The sequence below is a fragment of the Acinonyx jubatus genome, chromosome B4 (assembly GCF_027475565.1).
Source record: "Acinonyx jubatus isolate Ajub_Pintada_27869175 chromosome B4, VMU_Ajub_asm_v1.0, whole genome shotgun sequence".
Classification (NCBI taxonomy): domain Eukaryota; kingdom Metazoa; phylum Chordata; class Mammalia; order Carnivora; family Felidae; genus Acinonyx; species Acinonyx jubatus.
In genome coordinates, this window is record NC_069387.1 from 25,323,450 (window position 1) to 25,343,961 (window position 20,512).

General features: G+C 39.4%; 1 protein-coding gene and 1 long non-coding RNA gene across 5 annotated transcripts in view; one reads left to right on the plus strand and one right to left on the minus strand.

Moving 5' to 3' along the window:
- LOC113603629 (uncharacterized) overlaps nt 1-20,512 on the plus strand; it is a 114,429-nt gene that overhangs the window by 82,956 nt on the left and 10,961 nt on the right. The window lies entirely within an intron of this gene.
- Nucleotides 1-20,512, minus strand: part of MPP7 (MAGUK p55 scaffold protein 7) — a 290,238-nt gene that overhangs the window by 2,766 nt on the left and 266,960 nt on the right. For 3 of the 4 annotated variants that reach the window (XM_027073705.2, XM_053225441.1, XM_053225439.1), the window contains 3 exons: nt 16,173-16,253; nt 1,577-1,670; nt 455-563 (listed from right to left, as the gene is read on the minus strand). In XM_027073705.2, the coding sequence (XP_026929506.1) occupies nt 455-563; nt 1,577-1,670; nt 16,173-16,253 (284 nt within the window). The remainder of the gene's footprint in view (nt 1-454; nt 564-1,576; nt 1,671-16,172; nt 16,254-20,512) is intronic. The other variant, XM_053225440.1, reaches the window with a different exon arrangement.

The window sequence follows — 20,512 nt, forward strand, 5'->3', positions numbered from 1 at the left end:
TCACAAGCGTTCCCAGGATGCCAGCAAAGATCTCCCTGACAGCTGCGAGCAGGGTCTCGTTCAGTATAATTCCTGTGAGACGCCCTACAGCCCTACGTGGGGGGCTTATACTTCTAGGACATGTATAGAGTCAAACTCAAAGAAAGAGGGCCAAGAACCAAAATGTCCATTGTAAAAATTACAAACACTTATAATAATACATGATACTTAAGAATACAGTATACTTGGGGTGTGCCTGGGTGGCTCAGTCGGTTGAGCGTCTGACTTCAGCTCAGGTCATGATCTCGCAGTTCATGAGTTCAAGCCCTGCATCAGGCTCTGTGCTGACAGCTCAGAGCCTGGAGCCTGCTTCAGATTCTGTCTCTCTCCCTCTCAATCCGTACCAGCCTCGCCCACCTCTCTCATGCTCTCTCTCTCAAAAATAAACATTAAAAACATTTCGTTGTTCACTTACGTGAGGCTGCACGTCCAACAAACAAACTTTGTTTTTCGCCAGGACAGAACGAACTGAGTCAATACTTGTGCCGTAGTAATTGTTTTTATATTCCCCATATTCAATAAACCTGTAGGAAATCGGACATGTGTCAGAGCCATTTGCGAATTAATTATACACATAAGTGGAAAGACATAATTCATATGTATAAACGATATTCTTGCTGAACATGTAATTTTCTTTTACTGTGTTCAATAAAATAAATAGGGCCAAGTACTCCAGAATGTCAATTTAAAAAAATCTTTTATTTTACATTTTCACATCAGTAACACTTGCTTGTATTACACTGAAACAGAAAAAAGTACTTTAGTCCACCAGTACTCTGTTTGCCATCACCTCTTTTTCAGAACTAATGCAATGCAATAAAACAGTGAATAAACCAAACAATAGAAACTACTGAAATTTCACCATGCGCTACGGAATAACCAAGCTCAGCTTTAGAACTACAGCGGGAACTGGTTGGTGGCTAATGGAACCAGGGCAGCCGATTATGTGCTATAAAAACACAATCGCCGTGCCAAACGTGGAAAAAAGCATTTTGATGTTTCAATAAAATCCCCAAATCCTACATTAAAACACACATTGCTCCCCAACACCCTCCATTATCCATGCTTAAGCAAATGGAAGACCTGGGGAGGTAGAGGAAGCCGAGCTGGCCAGGGGATTTAGTACAAGCAAGGCGATTAACATTACTTTAATTTTTTTTTTTTTTTGAAGAGTCAGTGAGGGAGAGAAGTGTGTGTGGAGGAGAGTGTGGACGTAGGGATCTATGACATAGCTGTTAGTTTTCTGAAAATTCTATTCACATATGTTAAGATTCAATTAGTTGAGGTCACAATAACATACTAGGAACATTCCCTCATTTTTCAAAATAATTCCTACACACTTAACTCACTACAAACACAGCAGCTCTAGGTTATTAAAAAATTACAGGTGAAGATTGGTAACGAGTGTTATCACCTTCTTATCAGTTTCAAATATTATAAAACTGAAAATATATTTCAAATGGCTCAGTTGCCTAAAACCGGACACACAGGCACATGCTTAAAAACAATGGTTACACAAAAAAAAACTTCCACATACTTGTTATTTTGTACATCTGTCTCAAACAAATGCTTGGAAATGAAAATATATTCCACGCCGTCACTCTCCTGGCTTCTTCTTGCTCTGGTAGTGTCTGTGATTTAATTAAAAAGAGTTTACAAAAGTCTGTATCAACCATCCTGAGGAACATACTGAAAAAGAAATCATCATGTATTAAAAGTGCTTTTTCATAAACCAGACTTAAAAACTTACAAGAAAGCCAATTAGCCAGTAAAGTGTCATTAATTCAGAATTTCCATCGATATAAAAACATATTGAAGATCGATTCAAAATTAAACTGCATTGTGTCTGTGCTATTCATGATCTTGAAGGTGCTCTAATATGTTAATTAAATAAAAAGTTATCTTAACCCTCGAGGAAAAACTCATTTCTTTCGCAGATAATATGCTTATTATCATATTTATTATCATATTCACTGAAGCAAGTCTAACGCCCACTAGGTTGTAAGATAAACTCTGAAATGACTTTACTCTCTTCTACACACAGCAGATAGGGAGGATGCCATCAATAACTGATTGAAGTCAAAGATCTCCAGGTGCCATTCATTCCTCCTTTGCAAAAGTATAAACACCTACTTAGAATACTACTGAACCCCCAAACATTCAGTAATTTTACCTATTTGCTACTAAATTATAATGGAGGAGAAAACACAAGGACTAATTTTAAAACGAGAACCAAACCTAAGGAGTTGCAGTGCCGATATGGCACGTGAAAGACTGACTACGGCCCATCTTTCCTACTGATTACAACTAAAAACTCTGCGCCCAAGACAAACTATCCGAGCACTTTTATTTATTTTTTATTATTATTTAAAAATGTTTATTCATTTTTGAGAGACAGAGACAGCCCACAAGTGGGACAGGGGCAGAGAGAGAGAAGGAGACACCGAATCCGAAGCAGGCTCCAGGCGCTGAGCTGTCAGCACAGAGTGCGACATGGGGCTCGAACCCCTGAACCATGAGTTCAGAACCCGAGCCGAAGTTGGATGCTTAACTGACTGAGCCACCCAGGCGCCCCCCCGCCAAGCACTTTTAAAATAAATAAAGCAGGTTGTGTCGGGAAATCAACAGGCGTGGGGCAGAGTTTTAACTTTTATTTCCTCTTTGTTTTGCCCTGAGGGTGGGAACAATCAGAGCATCATGGTGTTATGTGTGACTCAATTGCAGTGTAGGAGCCCTTATTAAGAAAAAACAAAAAAGTCCTTAAAAACTGAAGTGTGTGGAGGTAATCCAGGAAGATTGGAGGAGATATTCTAATTCTGAGTAGGAAGGAATACTAGCTGAAGAAAAAACCCTGAGCTATACGCATGCAGTTTGGACTCCAGCTAACATAGCAACATTTTACAACAGAGTTTAGGACACAGAAGTGTCAGCCTAACCCCTCAATAACAGCAGCACAGAACACATCCAAACCAACATAGAAAAGGCTTATTAGAAAACTGAGCTGAGATGTGAACTCTGTACACAAGTATCAGACTCCCCCGAACTACATGTGACAGAGATGACCCAAACCAGTGTAGCAAGAGATTTAGAGAACTGAACTGAGATTTAAACCACAACTCACAATGAGACAGAACTTATAGTCTAAACATAAAGTGGTTGATTACTTGCTAAAGTAAAAACATTCTCCAGAATGTTGATTCCCCTATATAGTCTGCTTGCTTTACTCATTTTCAAAGTGCTCAGACAGTTGTCCTGGGGCCGGAGTTTTTAGTTGTAATCAGCAGGAAGGATGGGCTGCTTGCCATATTCGCACTGCAACTCCTCAGGTTTTTTGTTTTTTTACATTTATTTATTTTGAGAGAGAGCGCGCATGTGAGCAGGAGAGGGGCAGAGAGAGAGGGAGAGAGAGAATCCAAAGCAGGCTCCATGCTGTTAGTGCAGAGTTCGATGTGGGGGTCAATCACATGAACCATGAGATCATGACCTGAGCTGAAATCAAGAGTCAGATGTTTGAGCCACCCAGGAGCCCATTTATTTCTAAAGTTAATCCTGTATTTTCTGTTCCATTATAAGCAGGACCTAGAGTTGATACAACATTGCATTCATAATATCCAGGATGCAATTAGGGGTGCCTGGGTGGCTCAGTCGGTTAAGTGTCAGACTTTGGTTCAGGTCATGATCTCGCAGTTTGTGAGTTCAAGCCCCGCGTTGGGCTCTGTGCTGACAGCTCAGAGCCTGGGGCCTGCCTCAGAATCTGTCTCTCTCTCTCTCTCTCTCTCTCTCTCACTCTCTTCTCAAAAATAAAGATTAAAAAAACTTAAAAGAAATTATTCAACATAAAAAAAAACACACATAAAATAGGACCAGTTCTCAAGGGGAAAATGATAGATGGCAACTCTGAATGAACAAGAAGTTAGGACTATCAAGCAAACAATAAGGCAACTATTACAACTGTGTTTTATAAGGTAAAGGACAATACACCTGAAATGAATGAAGATATGCACTCTTAGAGAAATGGAAACTATAAAGAAGAACCAAGTGGAAATTTTGGAACTGAAATATACAATATCTAACAGAAACAAATCACCAAGTGGGCTCAGCAGCAGAATGGAGATGACAGAGAAAAACCAGTGAACTTGAAGTAGGTCAATAGAAATTATAAAATCTGAGCAACAAAGAAAAAAAGACTGAAAAGATATAAATGGAGCCCCAGGGACCTGTATAACGTATGTGTAATTCGGATGCCAGAAGGAGATGAAAAAGAGATTGAGGCAAAAAAAAATGTATTAGCCAAAAACTGCTAAAATTTGGTGAAGACATAATGTTTACAAATTCCCAGAGTTACAACAAATCTCAAATAGGATAAGTTCAGAGAAAAATCATGCCTAGACACTAAAACCAAAGTACTAACAGCCAAAGATACAGAAAAACATTTTGAAAGCATCTAGAAAATCCAATACAGTACATGTGAGGAATACTGATTCCAGATTTATTATATTATTATAAATCATAAAAACAAGAACTCAATGAAATAATATCTACACTTAAGGTACTGAAAGAAAAGAATTTCACCCAAAATATCCTTCAGGAGAAAAAGGCAAAATAAACACCTTGTTAGAAGAGAAACCAAGAAAATTTATCAGCAGATGTGTTCTAAAAGAATATTCAAGGAAGGTTTTAGGCTAAAAGAAAATGTTAAGAATGAAATCTATATCTTCAAGGAATGAAGAGCAACAGAAAGAATGAATAGAAATAGAAGTTTGCTTTTTTCCTCTTAAGTTCCTTAAAATACGTATTAAAATATATTTATATATGTATATATTATATATACATATACAACTGATTTAAAAGTTTTAATATTATCTGGTAGAGTTTCCAATGTATGCAAACATGATATATTTGTCAATTACCACAAAAAGGACTACATAATTGAAAGGTTTCTATATTTTATGTGAAATGGCATGAAGATAACTCTGAATGATTAGGTATAAGCATGTTGTAATCCCTACAGCAACCAGTAACAAGTAATACAAAGACATATAAGCAGAGAGCAAATAGGTAAACTGAAATGGAACGTTAAAAACCATTCTAATAATAATAATAATAATAATAATAATAAATAACAGTAGAAAAGAAATAAAAAGCAGAAGGTAAAGGATAAACAGAAAAACAATAAAATAGTAGCTTAAATTTAATCATTTTCATAATTCGGGAAATGTTAATTGGTTTGTATACTCCAATCAAAAGGCAGAGATAGAAAGGGTGAAAAAGACCCTAGTACATGCTGTCTATTAAGTCTATAAGAAAGACACATTAACTACAAAGACACAGATAAGTTGAAAGTGAGCAGATGGAAGATAGTACATATACCATGTAAACAGTAAGCATAAGGCAGCTGAAGTGGCTACTTTAATACCAGATAAAAGAGATTCCAAGAAAAAGAGTATTACCAGAGATAAAGAAGAACACTTCATAATGATAAAAGAGAAAATTATGAGAATTATAAATTTGTACACACATAATAACAAAACTTTAAAATACATGATGCAAAAAGTGGCTGAGTTAAATGAAGAAATGGGCAATTTCACAACCAGAATAAGAGATTTTAATGCCTCTCAACAACTGATAGAACTAGACAAAGTATCAGTAAGACACAGGTGACCTAAACACTACCACCGACCTTTGGAGCCTAATTGATTCCTATGTAACACTACATCCAATACATGCAGAATACACATTCTTTTCAGGTGTACATGATGCGTTTGTCAAAAGGAAGATCATATGCTGGGCCAATAAAAAGTCCCAACAAATTTAAAAGAACCCAAATCATAAAAGAGTAAATTCTCTAGCCATAACATAATTAAAAACCAGTAATAAGATATCTAGGAAAATCTCAAATATCTGAAAATTAAATAACACACTTCTAAATAAAGATTCAAAGATGAAATAATAAATATTGTGAAGGACATAACAAGGAATATACAACCTATTACAGTTACAGGATGGAACATGGTGCAAAGCAGGAAACTTATACCTTTAAATGCTTATATTAAAAAAGAAGATCTAAACTCTATGACTGAAAGTTCATCTTAAAATATGCTAGAAAGAAGGGCACCTTGGTGGCTCAGTAGGTAAAGCATCTGACTCTTGGTTTCAGCTCAGGTCATGAATCTCACTTTCATGAGTTCGAGCCCCACATCAGACTCTGCACTGACAGGAGAGAGCTTGCTTGGAATCCTGTCTCTCCCTCTCTCTCTGCCCTGCCCCCACTCCTGCGGTCTCTCTCAAAATAAATAAATAAACTTTTAAGATGTTGCTACAAAGAAAACATCACAGTACACCCAAACCAAGGAGAAGAGAATAATAACAGAAATTAATAGAAAAAAAAAAGACAATAAAGAAAAACAACAAAATTTAAAAACCTAATTACAGTGATCAAGAAAAAGAGAACAGGGATGCCTGGGGGAATCAGTCTTTCTCTCATGTTTTCTCTCTCTTTCTCAACATAAATAAACAAAGATCTTTCTTTTAAAAAAAGAAAAACAAAGATCACCAATATAAAAAATGAAAAATGAGTTATTATCAGAGATCCTATGGACACTAAAAAGGATTAGAGAATATTATGCATTACTTTATGCCAACATATTTGACAATTTAGATGAAATAGATACATTTCTTGAAAAGTATTAAGAATCAAAATTGAAACAAGAGGAGGCAAAATATCTGAATAGCATGTCAAATAAATCAAACTTATTTTTTAAAACCTTCCCCCAAAGAAAATTCCAGGCCTAGATGGCTAATGAAGTCTATCCACCATTTAAGAATGAAATAACACAAATCTTACATCAACATATTTTTGCATAAAGAGGAATCACTGCTTAATTCATTTTATGATATTAGTACAAACTAATTGCACAACCTATCAAAGACATTAGAAAACATTACAGACCAATCTCCATCAAAAGTTTAGATGCAAAAGTCCTCAACAAAATTATTAGCAAGTTAAATTCAGCAATATATTTTTTAAAAAGATAAGAGATCATAACCAAGTAGAGTTTATCTCGTGAATAAAAAGTTGGCTGAACATTTGGAAATCAATGGAATTCACCATATTAACAGAATGAAGGATAATACATCATCATTTCAATGAATCTAGAAAAATCACCAGACAAAAATTCAGTGCCCATTCATGACAAAAAGCATCTGTAAACTAGGATTCACAGGGAATGCCCTCAAATAAATAAAGGGCATTGATGAGTAAACATCACACTTAATGGTGAAAGAGGGAGTTGTTTTCCCTTGAGATCAGGAACAAGGCAAGTCTGCTAAGTAACAACGTAAAATATAACTTGAAATGGATCAAGACCTAAGTGTAAAATGTAAAATTATAAAACTTCTAGAAAAAGCAGAGTGTCTTTGTGACCCTGAGACATAAAAGATTTTTAGATAGAACATAAGCACAAAACATGATAAGTGAGACTTTGTCAAAATTAAAAACTTTTGGTCTTTGTAAAACACCAGTAGAAAATGAAAAGTTAACCCACAGACTGGAAGGAATATGTGTATAACTTATTTATCATATAAAGGACATGTATCCAGAATAAAGAATTCCCAAAACCCAATGAGACAATGCAATTTTTTAGACGTCTATTTATTTCGAGAGAGCACACAAGCAGGGGAGGGGCAGAGAGAGAGAGAGAGAGAGAGAATCGCAAGCAGCCTCTGTGCTGTCAGTGCAGAGCCCAACGTGAGACTCGATGTCATGAACTTTGAGATTGTGACCTGAGCTGAAATTAAGAGACTCACGCTTAACTGACTGAGGCCCTCTGACAATGCATTTTTTTTTTAAATGGCAAACTATTTGAATAGGCATTTTGCCAAAGGTGCATAAATGACTGGGTCCACAAAATGACACTCAATATCATTAGTTATCAATTAAATGCAAATTGAAGTACAATGAAATAGCACTACCACATACAAGCATACCTCGTTTTACTGTGCTTTATTTTGCTTCACAGATATTTTTTTTTCTTTTAAACAAACTGAAGGTTTGTGGCAACCCTGTGTCAAGCATCAGCATCATTTTTCCAACAGCATTTGCTCACTTTGTGTCTCTGTCACATTTTGGTAATTCTCACGATATTTCCAACTTTTTCATCATTGTATCTGTTATTGTAACCAGTGATCTTTGACGTTACTATTGCAGTTGTTCTGGCAATAAGATGGTGAGCTTAATCAACAAACGGTGTGTGTGTTCTGGCTGCTCCACTGGCTGCCCATTGTCTGATCTCTCCCAGTCTCCTCGGGCCTCCCTATTCCCTGAGACACAACAATATTGAAATTAGGCCAATGAATAACTCTACAATCGCCTCTAAGTGTTCAAGTGCAAGGAAGGGCTGTATGGCTCCCACTTTCAGTCAAAAGCTAGACACGATTAAGCCTAGGGAGGAAGGCACGTGGAAAGCTGAGACAGGCTGAAAGCTAGGCCTCTTGCACCGAACAGTCAAGTTGTGAATGCAAAAGAAAAATTCTTGAAGGAAATGAAAAGTGCTACTCCAGTGAATGCACGTGAATCGGCCTTATTGCTGACTTGGAGAGAAGAGCCAACCAGCCACAACAGTCCTGTAAGCCCAAGCCCGACTCCCTTCAATTCTATGAAGGCAGCGAGAGGGGAGGAAGCTGCAGAAGGAGAGTGTGAAGCCAGCAGAGGTTGTCCCTGACGTTTAAGGAAACAAGTCATCTCTGTCACAGAAAAGTGCAGGGTGAAGCAGCAGATGCTGATGTAGAAGCTGCAGCAAGTTACCCAGAAGACCCAGCTGAGATAGATCATTAATGAAGGTGCCTACACCAAGTGGATTTTCACTGTAAATCAAACAGCCTTATACTGGAAGAAGGTGCCATCTAGGCTTTCACAGCTAGAGAGGAGAAGTCAATGCCTGGCTCCAGAGCTCTAAAGGACAGTCCACCTCGTTAGGGGTGAATGTCATTGATGGCTTTAAAGCTGAAGCCAATGTTCACTGGCTGTTCTGAAAATCCCAACGCCCTTAAGAATTATGGAAAATGTACTCTGCCTGTACTCTATAAATGGAACAACAAAGCCTGTTTATCAGCACCTCTGTTTCCAACATGGTTTACTGGATGTTTTAAGCCCACTGTTCAAAGCTAGTGCTCAGATTCTTTCTGAAATACTACGAAAGCACCTTGTCACCAAGAGCTCGGATGGAGATGTAAAACGAGACTAATGTTGTTTTCAAGCCTGCTAACACAACATCCATTCTGCAGTCCATGGATCAAGGAGTAATTCTGACTTTCAATTCTTACTAAGAAGTACATTTTTGTAAGGCTATGGCTGCCATAGATAGTGACTTCTCTGACGGATTTGGGCAAAATAAGTTGAAAACTGAATTATGGAAAGATAACTTTCTGGAAAGAGTTCACACTAGATGCTGTTAAGAACATTTGTGATTCATGTGAAGAGATCAAAATATCAACATTAACAGTTAGGAAGAAGTCGATTCCAATACTCATGAATGACTTTGAGGGGTTCAAGCCTTGAGTGGACAAAGTCACTGCAGCTGGGGTGTAAATAGCGGGAGAATTGGAATTAGAAGTGGAGCCTGAAGATGGGGCCGAATTGCTGCCACCTTGTGATCAAACTTTAATGGATGAGGAGTTGCTTCTTACGGATGAGCAAAGAAAGTGGTTTCTGGATCTGGAATCTACCCCTGTGAAGATGCTGTGAAGACTGTTGAAATGACAACAGAGGACTGAGAATGCTACATACACTCAGCTGATAAAGCAGCACAGTATTTGAGAGGATCAAGTCCAACTTGGGGAGAAGTTCTACTGTGGGTCAAATGCTATCGAACACCAACCACTGCATGCTACAGAGAAAGTGTTTGTGAAAGGAAGTCAATAATGTGGCAGACTTCACTGCTGTCTTATTTTAAGAAGTTGCCACAGCCACCCCTGCCTTCAGCAGCCACCAACCTCAGAGCAAAACCCTCCCCCCAGAAAAAAAAATGACTTGCTGAAAGCTCAGAGGACAGTAGCATTTTTTTAGCAATAAAGTATTTTAAAATTAAGATATGCACTTTTTTTGGCCTTAATGCTACTGCACACTTAATAGATTACAGTATAATCATAAATTTTATTTTTTTAAGCATAACTTTTATATGTACTGAGAAACCAAAAAGTTCATTTCACCCACTTCATTGCAATATTCACTTTATTGTGGTGGTCTGGAACTGAACCTGTAATCCCTCTGAGACGTGTCTGTATCACACTGAGAAAAATTTAAAAGGCTGACTCTAATACCCTCCGGTTCTACCCACGTTGCTGCAAATGGAAGGATTTCATTCTTTCTCGTTGCCAAGTAGTATTCCATTGTATATATAAACCATATTTTATTTAAGTGAAATAAGTCAGAGAAATACAGATATCACATATTTTCACTCATATGTGGAATTTGAGAAACTTAACAGAAGACCATGGGGGAAGGGAATGGGAAAACATTGTTAAAAACAGAGAGGGAGGGAGGCAAACCATAAGAGACTCTTAAATACAGAGAAAAAACTGAGAGTTCATGGGGAGGGGTGGGGGAGAGGGGGAAACGGGTGATGGACATTGAGGAGGGTACTTGTTGCGACGAGCGCTGGGTGTTGTACGTAAGCGATGAGTCACGGGAATCTACCCCCGAAACCAAGAGCACATGGCATAGACTATATGTTAGCCAACTTGACATTATATATAAATAATAAATCAAAATAAATTAAAAAATAAAAGGCTGACTATACAAAGTGTTGGCAAAGAGGTAGAACAACTAGATCTGGCATACACTGCCAGGGTTGTAAAATGGTATAACCACTTCAGAAATGGTTTGGTAAGGTCTTACAAAATTACCTATGTCCCAGCCATTCTACTCCTACTTATTTACCCAACAGAAACAAAAACATATATTCATCAAAATATCTAGCTTATAGGTTTATTTGTAATAACCCAAAATGGGGGGAACCCCCAAGGATCCATTAAAAGGTGAACGGATGGATCAACAAATTATAGTATTTCCATACAATGGAATATCACTCAGCAATGAAAAGGGATGAATTACTAATCTATGAAACAACCTTGGTGAATCTCAAACTCATGCTGGGTGAAATAAACTAACCCCTTCCCCCAAAGAAAATTGGGAACAATGTATAATTTCATTTATATAAAGTGCTAGATGATTTAAACTAATCTATAGTTTCGGAATGTAGATTTGTGGTTGCCTAAGGCCAGGAGTAGAAGGATAGATTACTAAAGGCATGGGCAGATTTTTTGAGGAGATGGTAATATGCATTATGTTGATTGTGATGATGATTTCATATGTGTATATGTATGTTAAAATAGATCTAACTGTACCTTTTAAATATATGCAGCTTATCTATTTCAATTATATCCTAATAATATGTAAAAGGAAAACTGCAGAAAGGGGGGAAAAAGTAACCTAATACAAAAAGTAATTGATTTAAATTGAACTTAATTTTAAATTATATCCAAAATTTTAATTAACTTCTATTTAGTTAAAAGCATATTTTAATACAACATTCAGATCTTCTAAAACAGTTTTTCGTATTTCTACTGGTAAAGCACCAAGAAATTGTGCTATTCATTACGAAATGTCGCACCTTCTGCAGGAACAGCATGTAGTACTAATAAATTTAATTCTTGTCATAAAAGCTAAGAATGAATTTCATGACAAATTCACTCTATTAAAGTGTAAATAACATAATCCGCATCCACAAGTACGAAAGATATTAAAAGTAGTATGATCCTCTGCTTTGGAATCTAGGGTTAATATGCATTTGTCATTTCAACAATTTAGTTGTTGTCTGCTGGCGTTCCTTTGGCAAATAGTAATCTTCGTAAGAATGTACTGCTGAAAATCAAAACTGAGAATTTTATGTGCATTAATTTGTTTCTGGTGAACTGAGAAAAGGTTACCTTTGTTCAATTGTCACGGCAGAACACTCTGAAAATGTAGAACATGCAGTGTTAAGGGTCACTGCCCTGACACATGGAGTCCCCTTGGGAGGGTTAAAAGTATTATTTAGAACTACCTCAAGTGAACAAGACATTTATGACACTGCCAAACACAGTTAAAAGTGAATGTACCTACAAAGTGTTTGCTTATCACCATCACCCCAAATTATCCAAGCCTGATGTAATTTTACTGTTGAAGAGTTTTATTGCTAATTGCAGTGAGGGATCATGGGAAATCTCACAAACTCATTAACGGTGAGGAATCCTGCAGAAGGGATCTGGAAGTTCTTAAGGGCAGAGAATTCAAAGGGAAAGATGGACACATTAACTATAATGCAGGCCACCACCTCACCATCGCTCACTTGTCAGAGTACTCACTGTGTTCACCGTCAGACAAACATCAAACACATACGAGACAAACTCCACCTTCTTCCCCTGCTTCCCACAAAATTCCCAAATAACTGCCATAATGAGATAAGAAAAAAAATTTTTTTTGAATTGGTACCCTAGTTTACATATATATATATTAGAAATCTCAACTGAGGTTTTCTATAGACAAAGAAGTGTTACAGAACATGAGTCCTTTGAAACCTATGAAAACACATAACTGTGATATATGCCTTCACGAGAAACCACAAAGTGATTAACAGGTGTGGTTGGCTGTGAGTGCCCAAAATTCCAGACTGTAAAGACTTGGGAATTCATCAAGAATTTGACATTTACTGCAATACTTTTTGTTAACTGCTTTATTTTAATTTACTGAGACAGCCTTTTGAAAGCCTGGTTATATTAATAGTCATTTAAATTTGTTGATGATAACCTAGAGCCTTAAAACAGTGTTGGTGCTGCTCACTGAGAATGAAATTTCCCACAGAGAAGCAAGACAGCAGAAAACAGGTCTCGGCCACCACTTTCTTTAAAAGCAACTTTCAATGTTTAATGTGGCAACACAGATATTTTTTAAAGATCGTATAATTTGTTCTGCCATTTTAGCCCAAGAGTGATAGTGCTTACCTCATTTAGCATCCTTTTAAATAATTTTTTTAATTGCAATAATTACAGATTCACAATAAGTTGCAAAAATAGTACAGAGCAGATTCTGTGTAACTTTCATTCAACTTTCTCCAATGAAGGAAAGTGTTCATCTTCCATAACTGTAGCGCAGTCAAGACCAGAAAATGGACCTCAGCAAACCACAGTGAGCTAAACTACCAAGTGTTTCTTTTTAACACTGAAAAACCTGAAGTATGCTCGACGGAAAAGTTCACATGTAAGCTTAACGAATTTCCACAGAATGAAAATACCCAGGTAAGAAGCACCCACCAGGGAACAGAAGATTTCCAGCACTGCACAATCACCCTTCCGATCCACCTCCTCAAGACATCTAACAGCACACGTTAGCATTGCTTTTATTGTATTTATACAAACGGAGTTATAGTGCATATTCTCTTTTGTGTCTGCCTTTCACTGGACACGTTTGGTGGACTCATTCCCAATGCTGCGCGGAGCAGCAGATTGGGCATTCCAGTCTTCTGTCGTGTGAACATGCCATCATGTCCCTTATCCGATCTACCACTGATGGGCATTTGGGTCCTTTCCAGTTTGGGGCTCTTAGGAATAATGTTTCCAAAACCATCCGAGTGCACGTTGTGTGCATCTCTGTTGGCTGTGTACTAGGAGTGGAATCGCGAGGTCATGGGGTATGTATTTGCTCAGCTCTGGTAGATAGTATCACTTAGTTTTCCAAAGTGGATGAATTAATTTGCACTCCCACCAACACCAGCAATGTGTGAGAGTTCCAATGCTCTACATCTTTTTCAACCTACCCATTCTGGTGGATATTTAGTACATTTGGGGGAAAAGATTTATAGAGTTAAACATCGAACAGAATACTGGTGGAATAATCAGAGCAATAATTTTTCTCCAAATACTCAAGACTCTACCTAGAATATTTGACAAAGCAAAACAATCTGAAATTCCAAACTTGTTCTTAAAATATATTCTTCTTTAATTAATTAAATCATCCCGAGCTGATGCTATGGCTGTTATTTTCCAAACATGTCTGGTATTATGAGTCACTTGGGATATATAAATACAGACTTTCAGGCATTCTGTCAGATTTCCTGAAGGAGGATTTCTTTGGAAAGGCCTTGGAATCTTTTCATATGAAGCCCAAGAGGTTTTTATTATCAGCCAAGTCTGGAAAACACTGCTCCATGGGAATCTTCTGACATTAACACCTGTTTAAAAGTGAATCTGAGTGGAAAATTACTACTTTGGGGGATTTCTTTGGAGAGTTCCAGCCCCAGAACCTTCTGGATGTTCTCAATTTCTGCAACAACTTTAGAGGCAGATATTATTTGAATTGTTGCATAAATTGAGGCCAAAGTACATTGCCCCAGGTCCTTGAGTAACACCAAAATTATCATAAAGCCCTATGTGTGATCAACAGCCTTATTGGTATTTAGCATCTTCCAAATACGTGGATTTTTATTATTAACTGTGCTGCAATAAAGAGAATCGGTAGTTGGAAAAGACTGTGAAGTATCGTATATGGGAGGAAGACCGTGAAGACTGGAATCAGAAAACCTGGTTTCGAGTGCGGGTATAACTACTGTGTGTGGAACTCTGAGTAGGTAACGGATCCTTGCTCCCTCTTTCCTCCTCTGTGGCATGCAGATGTCGCCCCGTTGTTGGGACATTGAAATAAATTCAGACAATTAAAGATGAATACACAGTAGGAAGTTACTACATGCGTTTTTTTCCCCCTTTGTAATCTGTTTTTCCATCCTCTAGGTTCTTTGTAACTGGTCACCTGTAAGACTGGCCAATAGTTTTGTAAAATTTTCTAATTACCTGTATATTGCAATTCAGCTTTGTAAGAGAAGTGACTAATTCAAGTTAAAAAAGAGAGAGAGAGAGAGAGAGAAACACAATTTAATTCCACATTTCCACATTTTCCTTTACTTTCATCTCTGTTGGTGGAAACCAGCGGTCCTATAACGTATGGCTGAAAACGATTACAAACAATAATTTGGAAAAATGCAGTAACAAGGAGTAACTTGAGGTAATAGAAAACTATAATTTTGAAATAAAGCCCAACTCTCCTCAAACTAGAGAACATTGCTCATTGCTAAGGGCACTATACAAACAGTTGTTTTTGTTTTGTTTTGTTGTTAACAGTACTAAAACCACTTGAAAAAGCCAACATTTCAATTTCGTCTTTTAGAAGGCTTTCTAACATCAACATATTAAGCACTCAAATGGCATTTATTCTGGAGATCAAAATGCTTCCAGCATCGCATTTCACTTGTAAGAAAGCCTATGAAAACCTCTTTTATAAAAATAGGTCTAATTCTGTATACTGAAAAGAAGCCTACCATATTTGGATTATATGGCCATGAAAGGCCCATTTAACACAATCTGCCAATTACTACATATAAAAAGTAATTAAGAAAGGCTTATATTAGAAGAGGCCTCCTTCAGCTCTCTGTGGTTTGGTCCTTCTGATCTTAAACCTGGTGAAAAACTCTGGAAAATATTAGCACTTATTTTAGGAAGTAGAATAGACTTTTACATAGAAGAAAATTTATAAATAATAGTGTCATATGTGTATTAAAATTCACCATAAAAACTGAGAGTAGAGGGGCGCCTGGGTGGCTCAGTTGCTTGAGTGTCCAATTCTTGGTTTCGGCTCACGTCATTATCTCACGGTTCATGAGATCGAGCCCCGTGTGGGACTCCGTGCTGACAGCACGGAGCCCGCTTGGGATTCTCTCTCTCCCTTTTTCTCCTCCTTTCTCTCTCTCTCTCAGAATAAATAAATAAGCTTAAAAAAGAAATATTAAAGAAAAAAACTAAGAATAGAGAAGAAGTTGTAAATTAACAAATACCCTGCCAATGATGTCTGCACTCTGGGGCAATCCCTGAACTCCTGTGCCTCAGTTTCCTCCACTGTAAGATGTGGAGAATGTCGCTGCATACTTGCTAGGTCTGCTTTGAGTCCAGATGCTGACCGCTTAGAACCATGCTGGGTGCCACCCATGCCACCTAAGTGCCCAGTCATCATCAGTGCAGCGGTTAACAGCATTGGGGAGCAGGGAACTTACGGGGCACTGTCACACCGTAGTGTTGTGTGTCACTGATGAGCAGTTTTCGTTTCAGTTCATTCAAACCTACTCCTACGGGACCTGAAAAATAGGATAATATACATGATTACAGAAAACACTGTTTAAGCAGGTCTATCACTGAACATGAGTCCGTGACTGACAGACTGAGAACACGTATCGAACTTTGCATCCCGAATAAAGAGATTATCTCTAGTCAAGTTGTACATAAGAAAAAGCTACTAGTTCATTTGCTGCTTTTTTACTTTGAAAATTTAAACCCCTACCTTTCCATTAAAAAGATCAGAACTAATTTGTTTTAAAGGAAACATACCCAAGAGCTTGAGTAGATCACCAAGAGATGATATCCAGAAGAGTCTAAAATATATGCCTGCCTGAGAAAGTGGACGTGTGCACTCCAGGCACCAATCATTTCAATACGGAATGTTTTTAGAGCTTAATAAAATAACATCTTGGAACATTAATTTTATTGTAGCTACAACTCTAATGATGCACTTTATTTTTTTTTATACTTACGCATTTATTTTTTTGGGAGAGAGTGCTCACGTGAGCAGGGGAGAGGCAGAGAGAAAGAGAGGAACAGGGAGAATCTCAAGCAGGCTCCATGTCCCGCACAGAGCCCAACTCAGGGCTCGATCCAACAACTGCGAGATCGTGACCCGAGCCAAAATTAAGAGCGGGACCCTTAAACAACGGAGCCACCCAGGCACCTCTAATGATGCATTTCCTTTTTTTTTTTTTTTAATTTTTTTTTTCAACGTTTATTTATTTTTGGGACAGAGAGAGACAGAGCATGAACGGGGGAGGGGCAGAGAGACAGGGAGACACAGAATCGGAAACAGGCTCCAGGCTCTGAGCCATCAGCCCAGAGCCTGACGCGGGGCTCGAACTCCCGGACCGCGAGATCATGACCTGGCTGAAGCTGGACGCTTAACTGACTGCGCCACCCAGGCGCCCCTCTAATGATGCATTTCAAATGTGCAAAGCCATCAGCCACATTTACATCGCTCGAGATAATCTTCTCACGCTATGTTTTCAGTTGGTCCTTAAGCATTTGAAAACTTGCACTGGCCTCGCATGCTTAAATCCACGAGTGCATGCATAGTAAACACCACAATGGACAGGGAGCGGATAGTAAATACTGTGGAGCATAAAAGTGACTTCCGCCTTCAAAGAAAGTAATTAGGTTGAGAGAGTCACACAAAATGATTAAGAGACGGAGCAAAACACACAGCAGTTTCAAACAGGAATCTGAACACAAGTTAGAAGGCCACAAGCTCCCAACGACGAGTGCCTCGCAGTCTGCCATCAGGCTCCATTCAGTGATGGTGTTTGCACTGGACACAACACAGGCTGCGGGCCCAGATGGACCCGACTCAGGTTCCCTTTTTCACTATTCCTCCCCTGCTGATACTGGGTGAATACGTGTGCCCCTTCAACTTCACGTGTTGGACTCCTAAAGCCCAAGGTGTTAAGAGGTGAGGATTTTAGGAGGTGCTAAGGTCAGGAGAGTGGAGCCCAGGAAGGGATTAGCACTCTTACAAAAGAGACTCCACAGAGCTCCCTCCCCTCCAGCACGTGAGGACGCAGCCAGATGCGTGTGACTGGGAAGAGGGCCCTCACCACGCAGTGCCGGCACCCTGGATCTCCAACTCGCAGCCTCCAGAACCGTAAGAAGTCAATTCCTGTTATTCGTGGGCCACCCAGTCTGTGGCGGGTTATTACCGTGGCCTGAGAGGACATCATCTCTGAGGCTTAGTCTTTGAGCCTTGATTAGACTTCATGCTACTGAAAGTTATCCTACTCCCCTTTTGGAGGAATTAAGTGAATAACTTCGGTATAGCACCTGGCACACAATCCAGGGACCCGTGTTCATTCCCTCACCCACTTCCTCTCCTGAGCTTTGAAAAGAACAAGTGCCGGACAATGAAGGACATACAGGTGGACACAGAAGAGCACTGTGCACATCCTGGGTGGAGGGAAAAGTGCGAACGAAGAGGAAGAGGCCAGACCTGGGGGCTGTGCCTTCCTTGGTCTACCACTACTTTGCAGGGCCCTCGCCTGGATCAGGAGACCTGTCCCCCTGTGTTCACTCATCAGCACCTTCTGCCTTTCCAGGAACTGCTGTCAAGTCCCAATTCCCTGGCACTCAGCTCTCCCTTTTTATAATAAATACTCTAACATCCCATTTATACCGTGAAATGGAATTCAGAACTAATGTAACTTACTGGTACATATAATTCTTCCCTCCAAGTTAATTAAATGGACTAACTGGGGCACCTGTGTGGCTCAGTGGTTTGAGCATCTGACTCTTGATTTTGGCTCAGGTCATGATCTTAAGGTTCGTGAGCTTGAGCCCAGAGTTGGGCTCTGTGCTGACAGCGCGGAGCCTGCTTGGGATTCTCTCTCTCCCTCTCTCTCTCTCTGCCCCTCCCCTACTTGTGTGAGTGCTTTCTCTCTCTCAAAATAATAACCTTTAAAAAGAATACTTACAATAAAAAAAATTTGTGTTTCAATATGTAAATGCTTAGACATGACGAGAAAACCTATTAAACTCAGATGTTTGTACTTACCAATAATAAGGTTGGATTTAAGAGTAATAAGATAAGGAACCATTCTGTACAGGAAAGTACAGGAAACTGGAAGCCCAAAGGTGCAGGAAAACAGGAGAATAAAGACAAGAAACTGGATAGAAAGGACAGGTGAAACTCTTTGGAATATGGTAAGGAACGGGGTAACAGCCTTAATTGAACTAGAGATAATTTGTCAAGACTATCAAAGTGCAGAAAACGGTACTTTTGCAAATGATCTTCACTTTACATATAAGTGTAGTGTAAAAGTGATTCCCTGTGGGATGGGACAGTGCTTCACTGTCTCAGAAGGCAGACCTCTTGAAACTCGACCATATGTTCTGATCTATTCAGTGCCTGAATGTCTACTATAACATTGGAGAGAGGCACGTGAGACGCAGGTCAGACCTGAGTTCTGTAGAAATGTCACGTCTACATTCCTGGCCCCCTAGCCATTCTGACTTTAAAAAGGAGTAAATGTCTACATGCTCTCCAGTGCAGTGCTGCCCCTATCGAGGACCCTTACTCTGGGATGTCAGCCTCTGGCCCTTGTCATTTGCTGTGCCTCAGTTCCTGCCAGCTCCTTGGGAAACCTTGGCATCCACATGAACCCCTGTCAAAAGACCAGCATCTAACATCCCTGACTCCGCGTCTAGAGCGATCTTCTTCTCTATTCCACTTCGACCCTTTACTGGAAAGACCTTGACTCTGCCATCACTATTCACTCTTCATCACTATATTTCACTACTGAAATACTAAATTCACACTTTTCCAATAGGACTCTGATCTCGGATCCCTTGGGATCTCTCCCTCGGTTATCCTGCCATACCTACGGTCATGGGGACCTCTAATTACATTTCTTTCCTTTTTATCCAGCAGCCCTTCATGGCTTCACTTCCATGGGCCTCATGTCTTCTATTATACACTGTCCTTCTATCAAATCTCTTATACACTGTCCTTCTATCGCACTTCCCAAGGAGACCTCCAGTCTCAGACCAAACCAGTGGCCCCTCCACGCATCCACACTTAGGCAACGAGTACTGAAAACCCACACCGTCCTGGAGCAGTCATGCTGTCCACTCCTGCTCTCCGCACACAAACTAAGACTTCCATTATTCTGTGTTCTCCTACCCACCGTATTTCTTACACCCCCACAATGGTCACTGCAATCCTCCGTTCTCTGTGGTCACACGTGGGAGCCTCCTGCTCTCCCATATGCTCCCTATCATCAAATAATCGCCAAAGGCTGTCAATTTACCTCCCAACTAGCCTTCAGAGCCACAATCTGAATTTCCACTGCTGTCACACTAGTCCAGGGTACCACCACGTTCACCTCCTCTTCTGGACCAGCCTCCTCGGCTGCCCCACCCCTGCTCATCAGCCACTCTAACCCACCGTCACCAGCAGCCAGAGGTCCTTCCAAGGAGCTATTCTGATCCTGTCTCTCCCTTAACATTCTTAGAAATGTAGTTTCCAGTGGCTCTTCTGAAAAAGATTAAAACCTTCACATGGGTTACAAGACTCCACATTGACCTGGTCCCCACCTCCTCCTTCTGTCTCAAAGCATCTGCTCAACCCCCTCCTTCATCTGGAGTCCCAGGGAGTTCTGATATGTCAGAGCTTGGCTCAAACAGATCTTTCTCAAGCAAGTCTGCAAGTTTGTCCTGACCCTTTCGACCATGTTTGTCATTTTTAACTCTTCAGAACATCCTGTATACCTTCCTACTACTTAAACGTCATGATTCAACAACT